Source organism: Nilaparvata lugens, chromosome 1, assembly GCF_014356525.2.
Source record: "Nilaparvata lugens isolate BPH chromosome 1, ASM1435652v1, whole genome shotgun sequence".
In the NCBI taxonomy this organism is placed as follows: domain Eukaryota; kingdom Metazoa; phylum Arthropoda; class Insecta; order Hemiptera; family Delphacidae; genus Nilaparvata; species Nilaparvata lugens.
The window spans coordinates 78,618,678-78,632,622 of record NC_052504.1 but is presented as its reverse complement, the minus strand read 5'-3'; the positions used below and the strand labels follow the sequence as shown (position 1 = coordinate 78,632,622).

Sequence of the window (13,945 nt, the reverse complement as noted above, 5' to 3'; positions counted from 1 at the left end):
TGATCGGATGTGACGTCACACGCCACGCATCAACATGATCGTTCATCATCAAGTCATCTATCACGTCATGTCATCTTCGAAGCACATAAGCTTTTAGCCTGACATGTTGGACTATTCTCCTATAATAGAGTGGATATTCTCTGGTAATAGAGTTTAAAGTGCAATCATTTACTATCTTTTTAAAGGTAAAATCAATTATTATTGGTTTGGTTTTTTCAAATTCAGGAGTCCAATCAAACATTTTATCACACTCACATTCAAATGTAACATATACTCCAAGTGGAATCCAATAGGCTATGCAATATGGATTCATGCATTTGAATCCAAGCCAAACAAACAGGCATGAACCTATCTAGTTTTTGGTTTTAATGAATATCATTACCCTCATACGTCTTAATACTCCTACATTAATACAGCGTAACTACTTCATTATAATTTATTGTATTCAATATACTAAAAGTACCTACTTTCATCCATACCTTGATTTTGAAATGAACAATGACATTATGCTCTTCCATTTCCCTCATGATTTGCTCTTTGTCAATGGTCTTATCTTAGAAATGATGTTATCTTAGAACAGAAATGGTAATCGATCATAACCTGATAAGGTCTTCAAAGTACAAAACTATTTTCATAGAAGTCAAGACACAATATACTGGCGCCTAATCATCTAGGATTTTGTTATTGATTAGGAAGGAAATAAATACATGATTTTATATTCTCACTGTGATCAGTTAAATTGAAATATAAGACATACTCAACATACATGATCCATGCAGGAATTTTAAGCTTTCAAGCATCTAAGCAGAAAGATTAAATATTTATTGTCCAGTCGAGAATACTGGAAATGATTGAATCATGGTAAAAGAAAATTAATAAATAACACAAAAGGCATAATATAATTAAATTCTGAGAGGTATTGAGGAACAAAGTAAAAACTACGAGTAGCCAAGAAACAATTTGCTCTGGCTGTTAGACCAATAAGCATCAGAGTGCAGATGGCTGTGCAGATTAACATGAGTGCAACAAGAATGACAAGATGAGTAGATTTGCTGGTGGATTATTTGTGTCAAGAGAAAAGCAAGCAGTTCGCTCCAATTCGATAAACGCAATCGAACATCCTAGCCGAACGAGCAGCTGCCAAATAAACACATGAGTGCATCCGGTGGTCGCATTTAGATGGGATAAGTCGCTGCGAGACAAGGTCAAGCGTCTACCACCTAAAATCAATGAAACCCTCTCGAATATCAGAGATAACATTAATCAGTAAGAAAGGGAGGAGACATGGAGAAGTAGGATAAGAACCAGAATGATACTGATATGTTTCATGAAGGAGAAGTAGAATCTGGAGGAAGATAAGAAAGAGAAATGAGAAATATGCAGTCAAGAATACAGGAAGAAGAACGGTGAAGATGAGGGAGATGTGGAAGATGATGATGAGAACGATGGAGAACGAGAAAATAAGTAGAGGAGGAGGAAGTAGGGATATGGCAAGAACAACGAGTGGATAAACTAAAAGATAGAGGAATATAAAGAAGAGCAAAAGTAGTAAGAAGAAAAATGAGAAATAGAGGAGGTGAAAGTGGGGATTATACAGAATGGCAAGACAACGAAAGGAAAAAGAAACAGAAGGAGAGAATGAAAGTAGAAGTGATAAAACATGTGAAGTAGAGGAAGTACGATGTAGAAGTTGAAAAAATGACGAGAAACAAGAGGTTGATGAAAAGCAGAGAATGAGGAATTTTGGATGTCTAGTGGAAGGAGGAGGAGGAAGAGGAGGAGGAGGAGGAGGAGGAGGAGGAGGAGGATGAGGAGGAGGAGGAGGAGGAGGAGGAGGAGGAGGATGAGGAGGAGGAGGAGGAGGAGGAGGAGGAGGAGGAGGAGGAGGAGAGGAGGAGGAGGAGGAGGATGAGGAGGGGGAGGAGGAGGAGGAGGAGGAGGAGGATGAGGAGGGGGAGGAGGAGGAGGAGGAGGATGAGGAGGATGAGGAGGAGGAGGAGGAGGAGGAGGAGGAGGAGGAGGAGGAGAGGAGGAAGGGTCGATGAGGAAAAGTAAAAGATTATGATGGCGAATAAGAGGGGGAAGAGGAATTATTAGTGACACGTAATATGAAGAGGACGAATTTATGAAAAGAGGAAGAAGAGGAGAAGACCAGGAGAAGAAGTAGGAAGAGAGGAAGAAAAAGCCAAAAAGAGGAACGAGAAGGGTAAAAGAAAGATGTGAAGAAAGAGAACAGGAGTGATTTGTAGCTGAAACGTACAACAGAATTGGAAAAAGAAACTTCATGGAAAAACATGGAGAAAGATAAGATGGAAATCCAGATACGATAAGCTTGGATTCAGATGTGAAGGGAGGATCAACTGAGAATTATTGCTGCTTGTAGCGAGTCTACTGAACATGATCAGCTGATCTGATGACCCTGCGCCCTGCAACCGCAATCCACGGTTCATTAGGATTCGTCTCAGTTACAACTCGCCAACCACAGCTGCGACCTTGACCAAATGCCACCGCACCCCCCACCACCCTCCACCAGCCCAACATCCCCCATCCAATTTGCCGATGGAATTTTCACCAACTATGCGGAATCAATTGCTATTGGCAACTATTCCAAACCTACTACACAGACAGGGAGGCAGGACACGGTTGTTAATCATCAGTGAAACAGGGAAATCTGAAAACCTGCTTATCATTCCAAATTCTCACGCTGAAAGTGGTCAATACGATTATTGAGAGCAAATGATAAATAGGGGTGCAGTGAGATAATTATATTTCGATTGATAATAATCTGACGTAGGCTATATTTTGAACCCTTTCCCGTTATAACTATTTTTGCCAACACAATTACGAATAAATGATGAGAATTAAGTTGATTATTCATATTTTAAAAATGTGTAAGTGACAGCGACCACATAATAGAATATGATTTGTAATATGGTCGCCTAATGTGAGTCTAAGTGAGGTAAGTGAGCCTAATGTGTGTTATATTCGACATGAAATCTGTGGATATGAGAATTTCCCAAGCTTCCATTCCGTCAATCCCAAATTTATTAATGACAGGTTTATTTCCTTTATAACATTTTAAGAGACAAAATAATTAGAACCATATGAAGAACCTTCATGTTTCAAGTATTCATGGAAAATTATTGATAGGGGTCATAGTACAGTTATCTTATTGTACGCCATCCATCCCTCATTCTCTCTTCAACACATTCTTCTTTCACTGAAAAAAGTTGATTTGAGGTGGCTATTCATCACGAAATTTGGGTGGATGAAGTACTAAAATAGAATACAGTACACGAATGTTTAAATGAATTTTCAGCCTACATTATGAATTTAAAACATTAATTTGTAATATTTGAAAATATTTTTCGCTCAAGACGTAAATTATTGCACAATGCTGTCACCAGAGTCCCATTCAAACGATAAATGGATTAGGCGAATTGCTTGAGAAACACATTCAAATTTGTAAAATGCAACGAGGAATGCCAAAACTGGATGACCTTGTAGAATTGGAAACATTCCAACATTCCGTTTGTGGCGGGAGAAAACGAGTATTACAAATGTTGGAAATTGTTGTGAAGAATGTTCGGAGGTTACATAATCATTGAAATTGGATATGCATATACTTATTTATTTGTAAGCAGTTGGCATTTATTGACAAAAGCTCTTATTTTTGTCTAGTGGAGTAACTGTACGTCAGCATGTCATGAAAAGACAAAAATAAATAATAGAGAATATTTATTTGTAAGTGAATGAGAAAATTAATGATGAGATTTGTCGTCGTTCATAATAGTCGTGTTCGCGTTGATCCGTAGAAAATCTATTTCAGCTAATTTCTAATGTCGGTTCTAATGAATAGAACCGAAGTTTACAGACTAACTAAACTAATCAACGTTACTTAATATAACTGTAAAATTAAACTCAATACTTAACTAACCAGCTTTATAGCCTACGCTTTATAACTCTTAATTCTCTCTGCTCTGTGTGGAGTGGCAGAGAGGACCTAGAGTCCTAACTCGCCCTATATAAAGGCAATTATAATTCTGTTCTTTTCTCCATACCTACATTTTTGGTAGGTTTGAGAATAATATTTGAAATACTGTTTTTTTATTCAAATATTAAGAAATAAATATGATGATACGAAATTTTTGTTATTAAAATGGAAACAGAAAATTGATACTGTACTGAAAATAAGAAAATAGGCATACTGAAATAATTGATACTATACTGTCTGTTTAAACTTCAAATCTGAAATAATTGAAAGATATTATTCATACATTTTAAAATATAAAATTTGAATGACACAGTTACAGGTAGAAATATCTTAAAAACTGAAAAAGCAATTTCAGTTTATATTAATAGTAGCAATATGAATCCTATAACGAATCCTAATGTCGATGAATTCCATTCCTATTTTTATAAGAAATGAATTCATTAAATTCTAACTCAGTCAACAAGAAATCTCGATTGTTGATTGATTCCAACAATACTACTGTAAGGGATTACTGAAGAATCATAGTTGATCTACAGTATTTCAGAAACCGATGGCTTGAAAATCTTCACAATGAATTCAAATAGTTCTGAAAGACGATTTAATGATGGTTGTATTGTGGTAGCTACTACCTAAAACAGGGCAAGTAGTGTAATTTGTTCTGTACAGAAGCATCAAAGGTTTTGGTTGTCTGTCATAGTATGACTCTAGCTTACGTGGATGGTAAAAATAGTGGAAGAGCAAGAGTTCTATTATTAACTGGTTAGTTCATCATCTGACAGTTTTTATGTAAAAACTACGAAGCGGTCCAATCCTCATGCCTCGAAAATCTTTAAATAGCACATCTCACAAGTATAGTGATTCGGTGATTGAGTCATTCTTTGAAAATTATTTTCTGACAATATCTCTTTGACACGATATAGGCTATTATAGTTTTCAACTTCTGTAACAAACATTGACAGATTAAACAGAAAACAGTTTTTGATTGATATCACTTTTTCAAATGTGAGTGAGTTTTCAATATAGCCTAATAACACATTCTGAGTTAAAAATAATGGTAGGGTAACATTATTTATCTTTGGGATTGATAATTGGATCACGAAAAGTAAACTACTAATTGTATGAATCAATAAAGAATGAATGAATGAAAGTATACTACTAAAAGTACATTCCCCTTAATTAACCTAACCCATATCAATGATTAGTCATAAGGATTGATTATATTGACCTAGTTTGACAAGATAACTTGATGTGATTAATCAGAATTTTCAACACACAGTGAGTACCGTAATATAATTATTTTGACGGTCAAAATCAGGCTTTGTTTGAATCACTGTTGACTACTTTTAATTTGCCTCTCCACTTTTTTACTTCGGTATATGATTTTTTCAATAAATTCATATTCAGAGTTAAACTCATGTTCAGTTGATCACATAATTATCAGTAGAGTAGAAACTCGCTAATCCATGACCTACGATACCGCGGGAACATGTTCGGGAACTCCATTATCAAAATTGAGTGGACTCTATATATTTTGAGTGTAAATGATGCTGTTGAAAGTCACTAGAAATCTAGTCTGTGGTTGCACTTGACAAAGCATACAGTAGGTTTGCCAAATTAGTCCATAATTCAGCTGTACAGCACAGGACTAGAGCTAAATTATTAGGGAAAAGTGGGATTCAATAGTCCAATGGATCCTCCGATATTCTATCAACATTGCATTGTTCATTGAAGTCTTCAATAGGTTTCTGTACAAATGTACATAACAGATCATCCATAACACTGAAATTACCAGATGTTCCACTTAATCTCTGATAATACAACAGAGAATAAATAGAAAACCGAGATAATTTACTAGTATAGTGAGGTCCAAGTTATAATGTATTTCATTAACATTGATGTTGCTATCCTATTATTCGACAAAGCATATAGCGCTATCCTTTTCTAGCTCGGCCGAATTGCCAGATCGTTTTTTAACAATGTAGAAATATAAATAATTAACACAATATCATATCTCAATCATGAAAATTTACCATTGGATCATTAAAAAATATATCATCTTGATGATAAAATAGTTAATCAGATATATACTGTTATCAGCTATCTTCTACAGAATGCAGTGACAAGGCAAAGCTGTTTTCCCAGCTTTCTCTACTGCCATTATAACGTGGATCTCACTATAGCTCCAATCATGTAACAATTTGACAGATCCCAAACTGCATTATGCATTCAACATCTCAAACTGGAGTTCTCGATGCTTGAGCATTTATCGTAGAAAATTATTCCAATTAGCTGATTCAATTCTATAATTATCTAATCAAGTAATCTATGAGTTTCAAGTAAAGAACAAAATTAATTTGATCAATGTTTAGATAGAGAATTATTTCATGCTTTCATTGGCTAAGTATTTTTTTCCATATTTACGTGTATTTGTGTATTCCACCTAACTGATATGTTACACATATTCAAGTTCGTTTTCGTTACTCTAATGTAAGTATGAGTAGCCTAATAAAACAAAATAAAACTTGTAGCACCCTTTATTTATTAAAAAACTTAAAATAGTTGAACAACTAGTTTCGGTTTACACCATCTTCAGGTTCTAAAATAAATAAATAAAATTCAATAACAGTTTACTAATTGATATAAAACTGACATATGTTTAAATTCATATGACTAATTATTATGGTAAAAGTTATTAAATTTAAATTTATATTTTAAAATTTTCAATTTTATTTATTCATTTTTTAATTTTATCAAAAATAGGATTATTTAAGTCAAATTGGATCGCCACTCGCAGTCGGTGGGCGACTTGAATGAATGGTGGTGGCCTTTGGCTGGCGGCAAGGTCTTGTTGAATGCTGAACCAGTTCTGGTGATTCAGTTCGGCTCAAATTGCCGTTGTGGAAGGTTGTCAGTGACGGTTGGATCTGTGCAGTGCTATTTCTAGTTGATCGCGTGGTGTAGTGAAGTTCAGTGTGTGGTGCAATCTTGGCCAGTTTCTCGCCATGCCGGCGTCAAAGAACAAGAAGAAATGTTCGGCCACCAATGTGACCATTGAAGCCAACTACACGGACGTGGATTGCAAGGTTGTGGTTGTGGGCGATTCAAAATGTGGAAAAACGTGCATGATTCAACGATTTGCATCAGACAAATATAACGAGGTATTTATTATTTGCCTACTCACAGTTGCTATGATTTTCAGAATCTTTACTAGCTTTCTTGGCAAATTTTATATGCCTTATTTGGTAGTGGAGCCGGAGTCGCGAGATGATGAAAGCGTGGGAACTGAAATATCTGGAAGCATGGTTTCATCAGAAATCCGTGGGGTACCACGAAGGTCAAACTAACCTACTCAGTGATCAATCCTAATTGAATGGATAATATTTGTTGAGTTGACAATTATCGTAATGTAGATCTATTAATAAACGTCATACCAAGTCTAGAATGTCACTGATTATTTATCAATCACTGGTATGAAGTATTGCGGTTTTGCGTTGTGAGGCTAGTGAGGTATATTGTACATTGTAGGTATGTATTTTTCGGAAACTGCTTGATAAGAGTAGGGAATCAAATTGAAAAACAGTAGTCGATCCTCTTGTTCAAAAATTCTATTGAGTTCCTCTAAACTGAGTTTATTGACAGATGACTGTCAATCAACTCAGATAATAGAATAAATTAAGTTTTGCTTTGATATCTTTCGAAAAGAAAGATAAACAAACTCAGATAATAGAATAAATTGACTTTTGTTTTGTTATCTTTCGAAAAATTCCTTGAGGGCAATTACAGATACCCTGCAGAATTTCCCCAGAAATTCACATCTTAGCCTTCTCAGGTGGGCCTAGAATATATAAAAGTAACTTACATTTTGATTCCTTAAAATTCTTTTGGAGCAGAAAAATTAAATTAAACTTCTACTAAATCAAGCTTTAATAAAATTAAAAAAATACACATGAAACTTCAAATGACCGGTGTTTATTGATTGAGAGCTGTTATCAAATAAACTGTGCACTGTACTTATGCAGTACCTAGTTCAAGTAAGCTAATATTCATCACTTCATATATATTCATTTTCACCATCAACTTATTAAGGAATGTTTTAGAAGTAGTTTTCCAGGTATTTTTTATTATTAAACTGTATAGGTACTGTACTTATTGTTGTGTAAAGGGTTATTACTTGTTATTTTTCTGATGTGATATTGTGAATATTTGGAAACATATTCGGGTTATTAAGGTACCTATTGTTTCTGATATAATATTGTGATTAAATAAATATGAATATCTGATGTTACGTGCTTTTATAGACATTTTACAGACATTATACTTACTACTGACTTACGAGTTGAGTTTTTTCTGAACTAAAACGTCACGTTTGATGATGAATCATAATTTCAGTAGCTGACAACGGAATCACTACTTAGGCCTACAAATTGATACAAATTTGATGTAGCTGTGGGTGTGAGAGGTGGTTGAAATTCAAAGCAGCAGTGTCTTGTTAGTGCGGTAATGATAATGATAGCCTGCTGCTATCTGCTGATGACGCGACCTTGATATGATAATCGTAGGGGGACAAGAAGGAGCGTGACTATTGTCCCACTACGATTATCATATCAAGGTCGCGTCATCAGCAGATAGCAGCAGGCTATCATTATCATTACCGCACTAACAAGACACTGCTGCTTTGAATTTCAACCACCTCTCACACCCACAGCTACATCAAATTTGTATCAATTTGTAGGCCTAATAGTAGGCCTATAAGTAGTGATTCCGTTGTCAGCTACTGAAATTATGATTCATCATCAAACGTGACGTTTTAGTTCAGAAAAAACTCAACTCGTAAGTCAGTAGTAAGTATAATGTCTGTAAAATGTCTATAAAAGCACGTAACATCAGATATTCATATTTATTTATTTAATCACAATATTATATCAGAAACAACAGGTAATAACCCGAATATGTTTCCAAATATTCACAATATCACATCAGAAAAAATAACAAGTAATAACCCAAATATGTTTCCTTTACACAACAATAAGTACAGTATACAGTTTAATAATAAAAAAATACTTGGAAAACTACTTCTAAAACATTCCTTAATAAAGTTGATGGTGAAAATGAATATATATGAAGTGATGAATATTAGCTTACTTGAACTAGGTACTGCATAAGTACAGTGCACAGTTTATTTGATAACAGCTCTCAAATCAATAAACACCGGTCATTTGAATTTCATGTGTATTTTTTTAATTTTATTAAAGCTTGATTTAGTAGAAGTTTAATTTAATTTTTCTGCTCCAAAAGAATTTTAAGGAATCAAAAATGTAAGTTACTTTGATATATTCTAGGCCCACCTGAGAAGGCTAAGATGTGAATTTCTGGGGAAATTCTGCAGGGTATCTGTAATTGCCCTCAAGGAATTTTTCGAAAGATAACAAAAGTCAATTTATTCTATTATCTGAGTTTGTTTATCTTTCTTTTCGAAAGATATCAAAGCAAAACTTAATTTATTCTATTATCTGAGTTGATTGACAGTCATCTGTCAATAAACTCAGTTTAGAGGAACTCAATAGAATTTTTGAACAAGAGGATCGACTACTGTTTTTCAATTTGATTCCCTACTCTTATCAAGCAGTTTCCGAAAAATACATACCTACAATGTACAATATACCTCACTAGCCTCACAACGCAAAAACCGCAATACTTCATACCAGTGATTGATAATAATTAGTGACATTCTAGACTTAGTATGACGTTTATTAATAGATCTACATTACGATAATTGTCAACTCAACAAATATTATCCATTCAATAAGGATTGATCACTGAGTAGGTTAGTTTGACCTTCGTGGTACCCCACGGATTTCTGATGAAACCATGCTTCCAGATATTTCAGTTCCCACGCTTTCATCATCTCGCGACTCCGGCTCCACTACCAAATAAGGCATATAAAATTTGCCAAGAAAGCTTGTAAAGATTCTGAAAAATCATAGCAACTGTGAGTAGGCAAATAATAAATACCTCGTTATATTTGTCTGATGCAAATCGTTGAATCATGCACGTTTTTCCACATTTTGAATCGCCCACAACCACAACCTTGCAATCCACGTCCGTGTAGTTGGCTTCAATGGTCACATTGGTGGCCGAACATTTCTTCTTGTTCTTTGACGCCGGCATGGCGAGAACTGGCCAAGATTGCACCACACACTGAACTTCACTACACCACGCGATCAACTAGAAATAGCACTGCACAGATCCAACCGTCACTGACAACCTTCCACAACGGCAATTTGAGCCGAACTGAATCACCAGAACTGGTTCAGCATTCAACAAGACCTTGCCGCCAGCCAAAGGCCACCATCCATTCAAGTCGCCCACCGACTGCGAGTGGCGCGCGCTCTTGTGGTTACTGATAGAACTAGCGGCTTTCTCACGTTTTTGTACCGCTATTTACAAATCGACGGTCAACATTCAAATACTAAGGCCCGGTTGCACAATAGCCAGTTGAATTTTAACCGTAATTAATTTCACGAGAACCAATCAGAGAAGCCGTCGTTTATGATAAACGCCTTCTCATTGAATTTTTCACTCCAGGATTAAATATTTGCAATATCTATTATGTCTTAAAAACGCAGTTGGTCGAATTCTACAGTAGATTTAATTCAGCATAATAGATGAGATCCCTATCTCAACCTACAGTCTTTCATTAGCTGTTACCGTCTTCAAAAAGACAGTTAGTGCCGGTTAAATTTCAACCGTGATTAATTTCACGAGAACCAATCAGAGAAGGCGTCGTTTATGATAAACGCCTTCTGACAACAGCCGGTTAGATTTTAACCGTGATTAATTTCACGAGAACCAATCAGAGAAGCCGTCGTTTATGATAAACGCCTTCTCATTGAATTTTTCACTCCAGGATTAAATATTTGCAATATCTATTTATGTCTTAAAAACGCGGTCGGTCAAATTCTACAGTAGATTTAATTCAGCATAATAGATGAGATCCCTATCGCGACCTACAGTCTTTCATTAGCTGTTACCGTCTTCAAAAAGACAGTTAGTGCCGGTTAAATTTCAACCGTGATTAATTTCACGAGAACCAATCAGAGAAGGCGTCGTTTATGATAAACGCCTTCTGACAACAGCCGGTTAGATTTTAACCGTGATTAATTTCACGAGAACCAATCAGAGTAGCCGTCGTTTATGATAAACGCCTTCTCACGTTCGTGGTTCTCGTGAAATTAATAACGGTTAAAATTTAACCGGCTGTTGAATAACCGGCATTAACTGTCTTTTTGAAGACGGTAACAGCTAATGAGAGACTATAGGTCGAGATAGGTATCTCCTCTATTATGCTGAATTAAATCTACTGTAGAATTCGACCGACCGCGTTTTTAAGACATAAATAGATATTGTATATGTATACTGAGCGATCTTCTTATTTTGAGGCAGTATTTTCTCTCAATTTGCATTTCGATTCTTATATTTGCATTGATAATTTAATCTTATGTTTAGGAGTCTTATCTTATAGTCTACTATTCCGATGTGTCTGTCTTAATCAATGCTTCTCTATACTGAAACTTTTGATAAATAATGTTTAATGCAAATATTTAATCCTGGAGTGAAAACTTTTATGGACTTTCACTTTTTGGAATTATAAGAATTTGGTTCTAATATTTCTCATAGTATTTTTCTCATTTTAAATAATTTTTGCTTAAATTAATTTTAACATTTGCTCAGTTAATATTAAGTTCATTGATTTTTAGTGGTAGCTATTTGATCGATAAATATCGTGATTCGATTTTATTTCTTAATAATTAAATGAAAAGACTAAATCAAGTAATCAAAATATGTTTATAAATTGATGAGAAATCTGGTAAAAGTTTAAAATGAATGGAAAAATGGTATCTGCCACTTAAATATCAAGTCCAACAATCAACGACGAATCTGCGAATCGAGGGATCCAACTCTGAAAGCCTCATTCCTTATGTGCGGTTAAATGCAGAGAGTTAGCGCCCAGACAAATATTACTTTGATGAGGTGGCCCGAAGATTCAGACGCAGTAGTCGTCTACAGTTCGAAACTTATTCAAGAGGCTCAGAATGAAGTCTACAGCCAACAGCTAACAGCCAACAGCCGCGTCCAAATCCGCTTCTGCTCAGCCACCAATCACACGCCATAAAGCTTCCAACCATCGGCTAGCAGCGGCAGCAAAGAGCAGCAGAGCAGAGCAGAGCAGCAATCGAATGGTGGCATTTCCAAACAGCCGCACTTCTTTCTCAACTCTCAAGCATTCCTCTAAAGAACTCTCTTCACCCTGCCAATTCCAGCCCAAAACTGACAGAGCAACTACTACAAACAGTTGAAAGGAAAAGCCCGCAGGCCATCATTGATTCTTTCACTACCTCTTCCACTTCCACTGCTATCCCTGATCCAAGCTTCAGTTCGTTATTTTGATAGCGTTTGAATAAATAATGCCCTGCCCTGCCAGCCCCGTTTACAACACAAAGGCACGTGTGTGGCTGGCTTTTTCAAAGCTCAACGTTTCAAGTTCAGCGCGCGGCTCAGAAAGTTTCGAAACAACTTCACATCATGAAGAGCAAGCGAGAGAGCTGAGCTCGTTGTTGGAGATGTCACAAACAAAATTCTCTTGCCGTAAGTTGAGAAGCTGGAAAATCAAGTAGAGCTTGATTTCGCTCATCTTTTCACAAACACGTGGACGAATTACTTATCTTCCAGCCTTTGCACTCACAATTGATTATAACGCTTCATGAAACAGTTGACAGTAACAGAAAAGTTTTGATTATTTTCTCGTGAGTCGTATTTATTCGCAAATTAGTTTAGTAGGACATGTTTTGTGTATTTATTATCATAATTTATCAAGGTTCTCTGATTCATTAGCAAATGACATTGTAAATGACACATGTAGATTATCCATTATAGTAGCTAATTGTAGCCATTGTAGTAGCTAAATTACTTACTGCTTACTTGATAGGAGATAAGAAAGAAATTTCACATACAATGTATTCATTAATAATTGATGGTTTCCTACTATCGAGCTGAATCAATAACTTCAAGTTGAATCCATTGAATGAAGGTGAAGTGGGATGGGTGACTACAGTTTGCACGTCGCACACAACATTTCACTAATCCATTTGAAGCCTGTGGTTCATAAATATAAGCCGAGCGGGTAATAAAATCAGGGATTAATAAGTGCAATCTGAGAGAGATGTATGAGAGGCGACTATAAAAATTTTGTTAAGAGTTATTGGAATGATTAATTGCCACAATGATACGGCTTTTCAGCAGGTATGTTATGTATTATATTACACCATAAAACAGAAATTCATCATGCACGTTGATGAGTCTATTATCCACAGTTAATAGGCAGTTTCGTCGAATTACCCAGTAGAATGTGCTGGGAAGAGGTACGAGAGTGATGTTGATTATTACATTTTTGGTGATGTATTTAATATGATAAGATAAGGATGGATTCTACTGGTAAAATCGATTGGCGATTTCAGTGGATAGATTCAAAGTCTAATCTGAGTGTGATTGCTTCACATATAGGCCTGATTGAAGTAGTAATATTGATTGATTGTATGTATTGAGTAGTTTATAAAAATTGTTCAATTAAATTCGTTAATTAGATTACTAATCGAAGATGTTGAGAGCAAGGCATTATTATTCGTTAACTATAAGGGATTTATTGCATTGAAACACATTCATTATTTATCTAGATTTCCAAATTTTGTAAAATTGTTATAGGCTATTTGTTAAATTTTTATAGACAAATCTATATTTTTTACAATTATTGTTAAATTTACGGTAAGTTTCTGAAGCACTATTGTATCGAGTTACATAAACTTAGTTAATGATCAACATCCTCAATATTTTTTATAGTAGCTGTTTTGTATTTTATATACTCTATAGTGCTATAGTATTCATTGCAAATTAATA

General features: G+C 35.3%; 1 protein-coding gene across 2 annotated transcripts in view; it reads right to left on the bottom strand.

The window, feature by feature from the left end:
* LOC111052313 (rho-related GTP-binding protein RhoN) overlaps positions 1–13,945 on the bottom strand; it is a 144,974-nt gene that overhangs the window by 79,724 nt on the left and 51,305 nt on the right. The window contains exon 1 of one of the 2 annotated variants that reach the window (XM_039444258.1): positions 10,007–10,370. The exons of the other annotated variant lie outside the window; for it this stretch is intronic. Within the exon in view, the coding sequence (XP_039300192.1) occupies positions 10,007–10,162 (156 nt within the window). The 5' untranslated portion in view covers positions 10,163–10,370. Of the gene's footprint in view, positions 1–10,006; positions 10,371–13,945 lie in introns of those variants that run through there. 2 annotated transcript variants of the gene reach the window in all.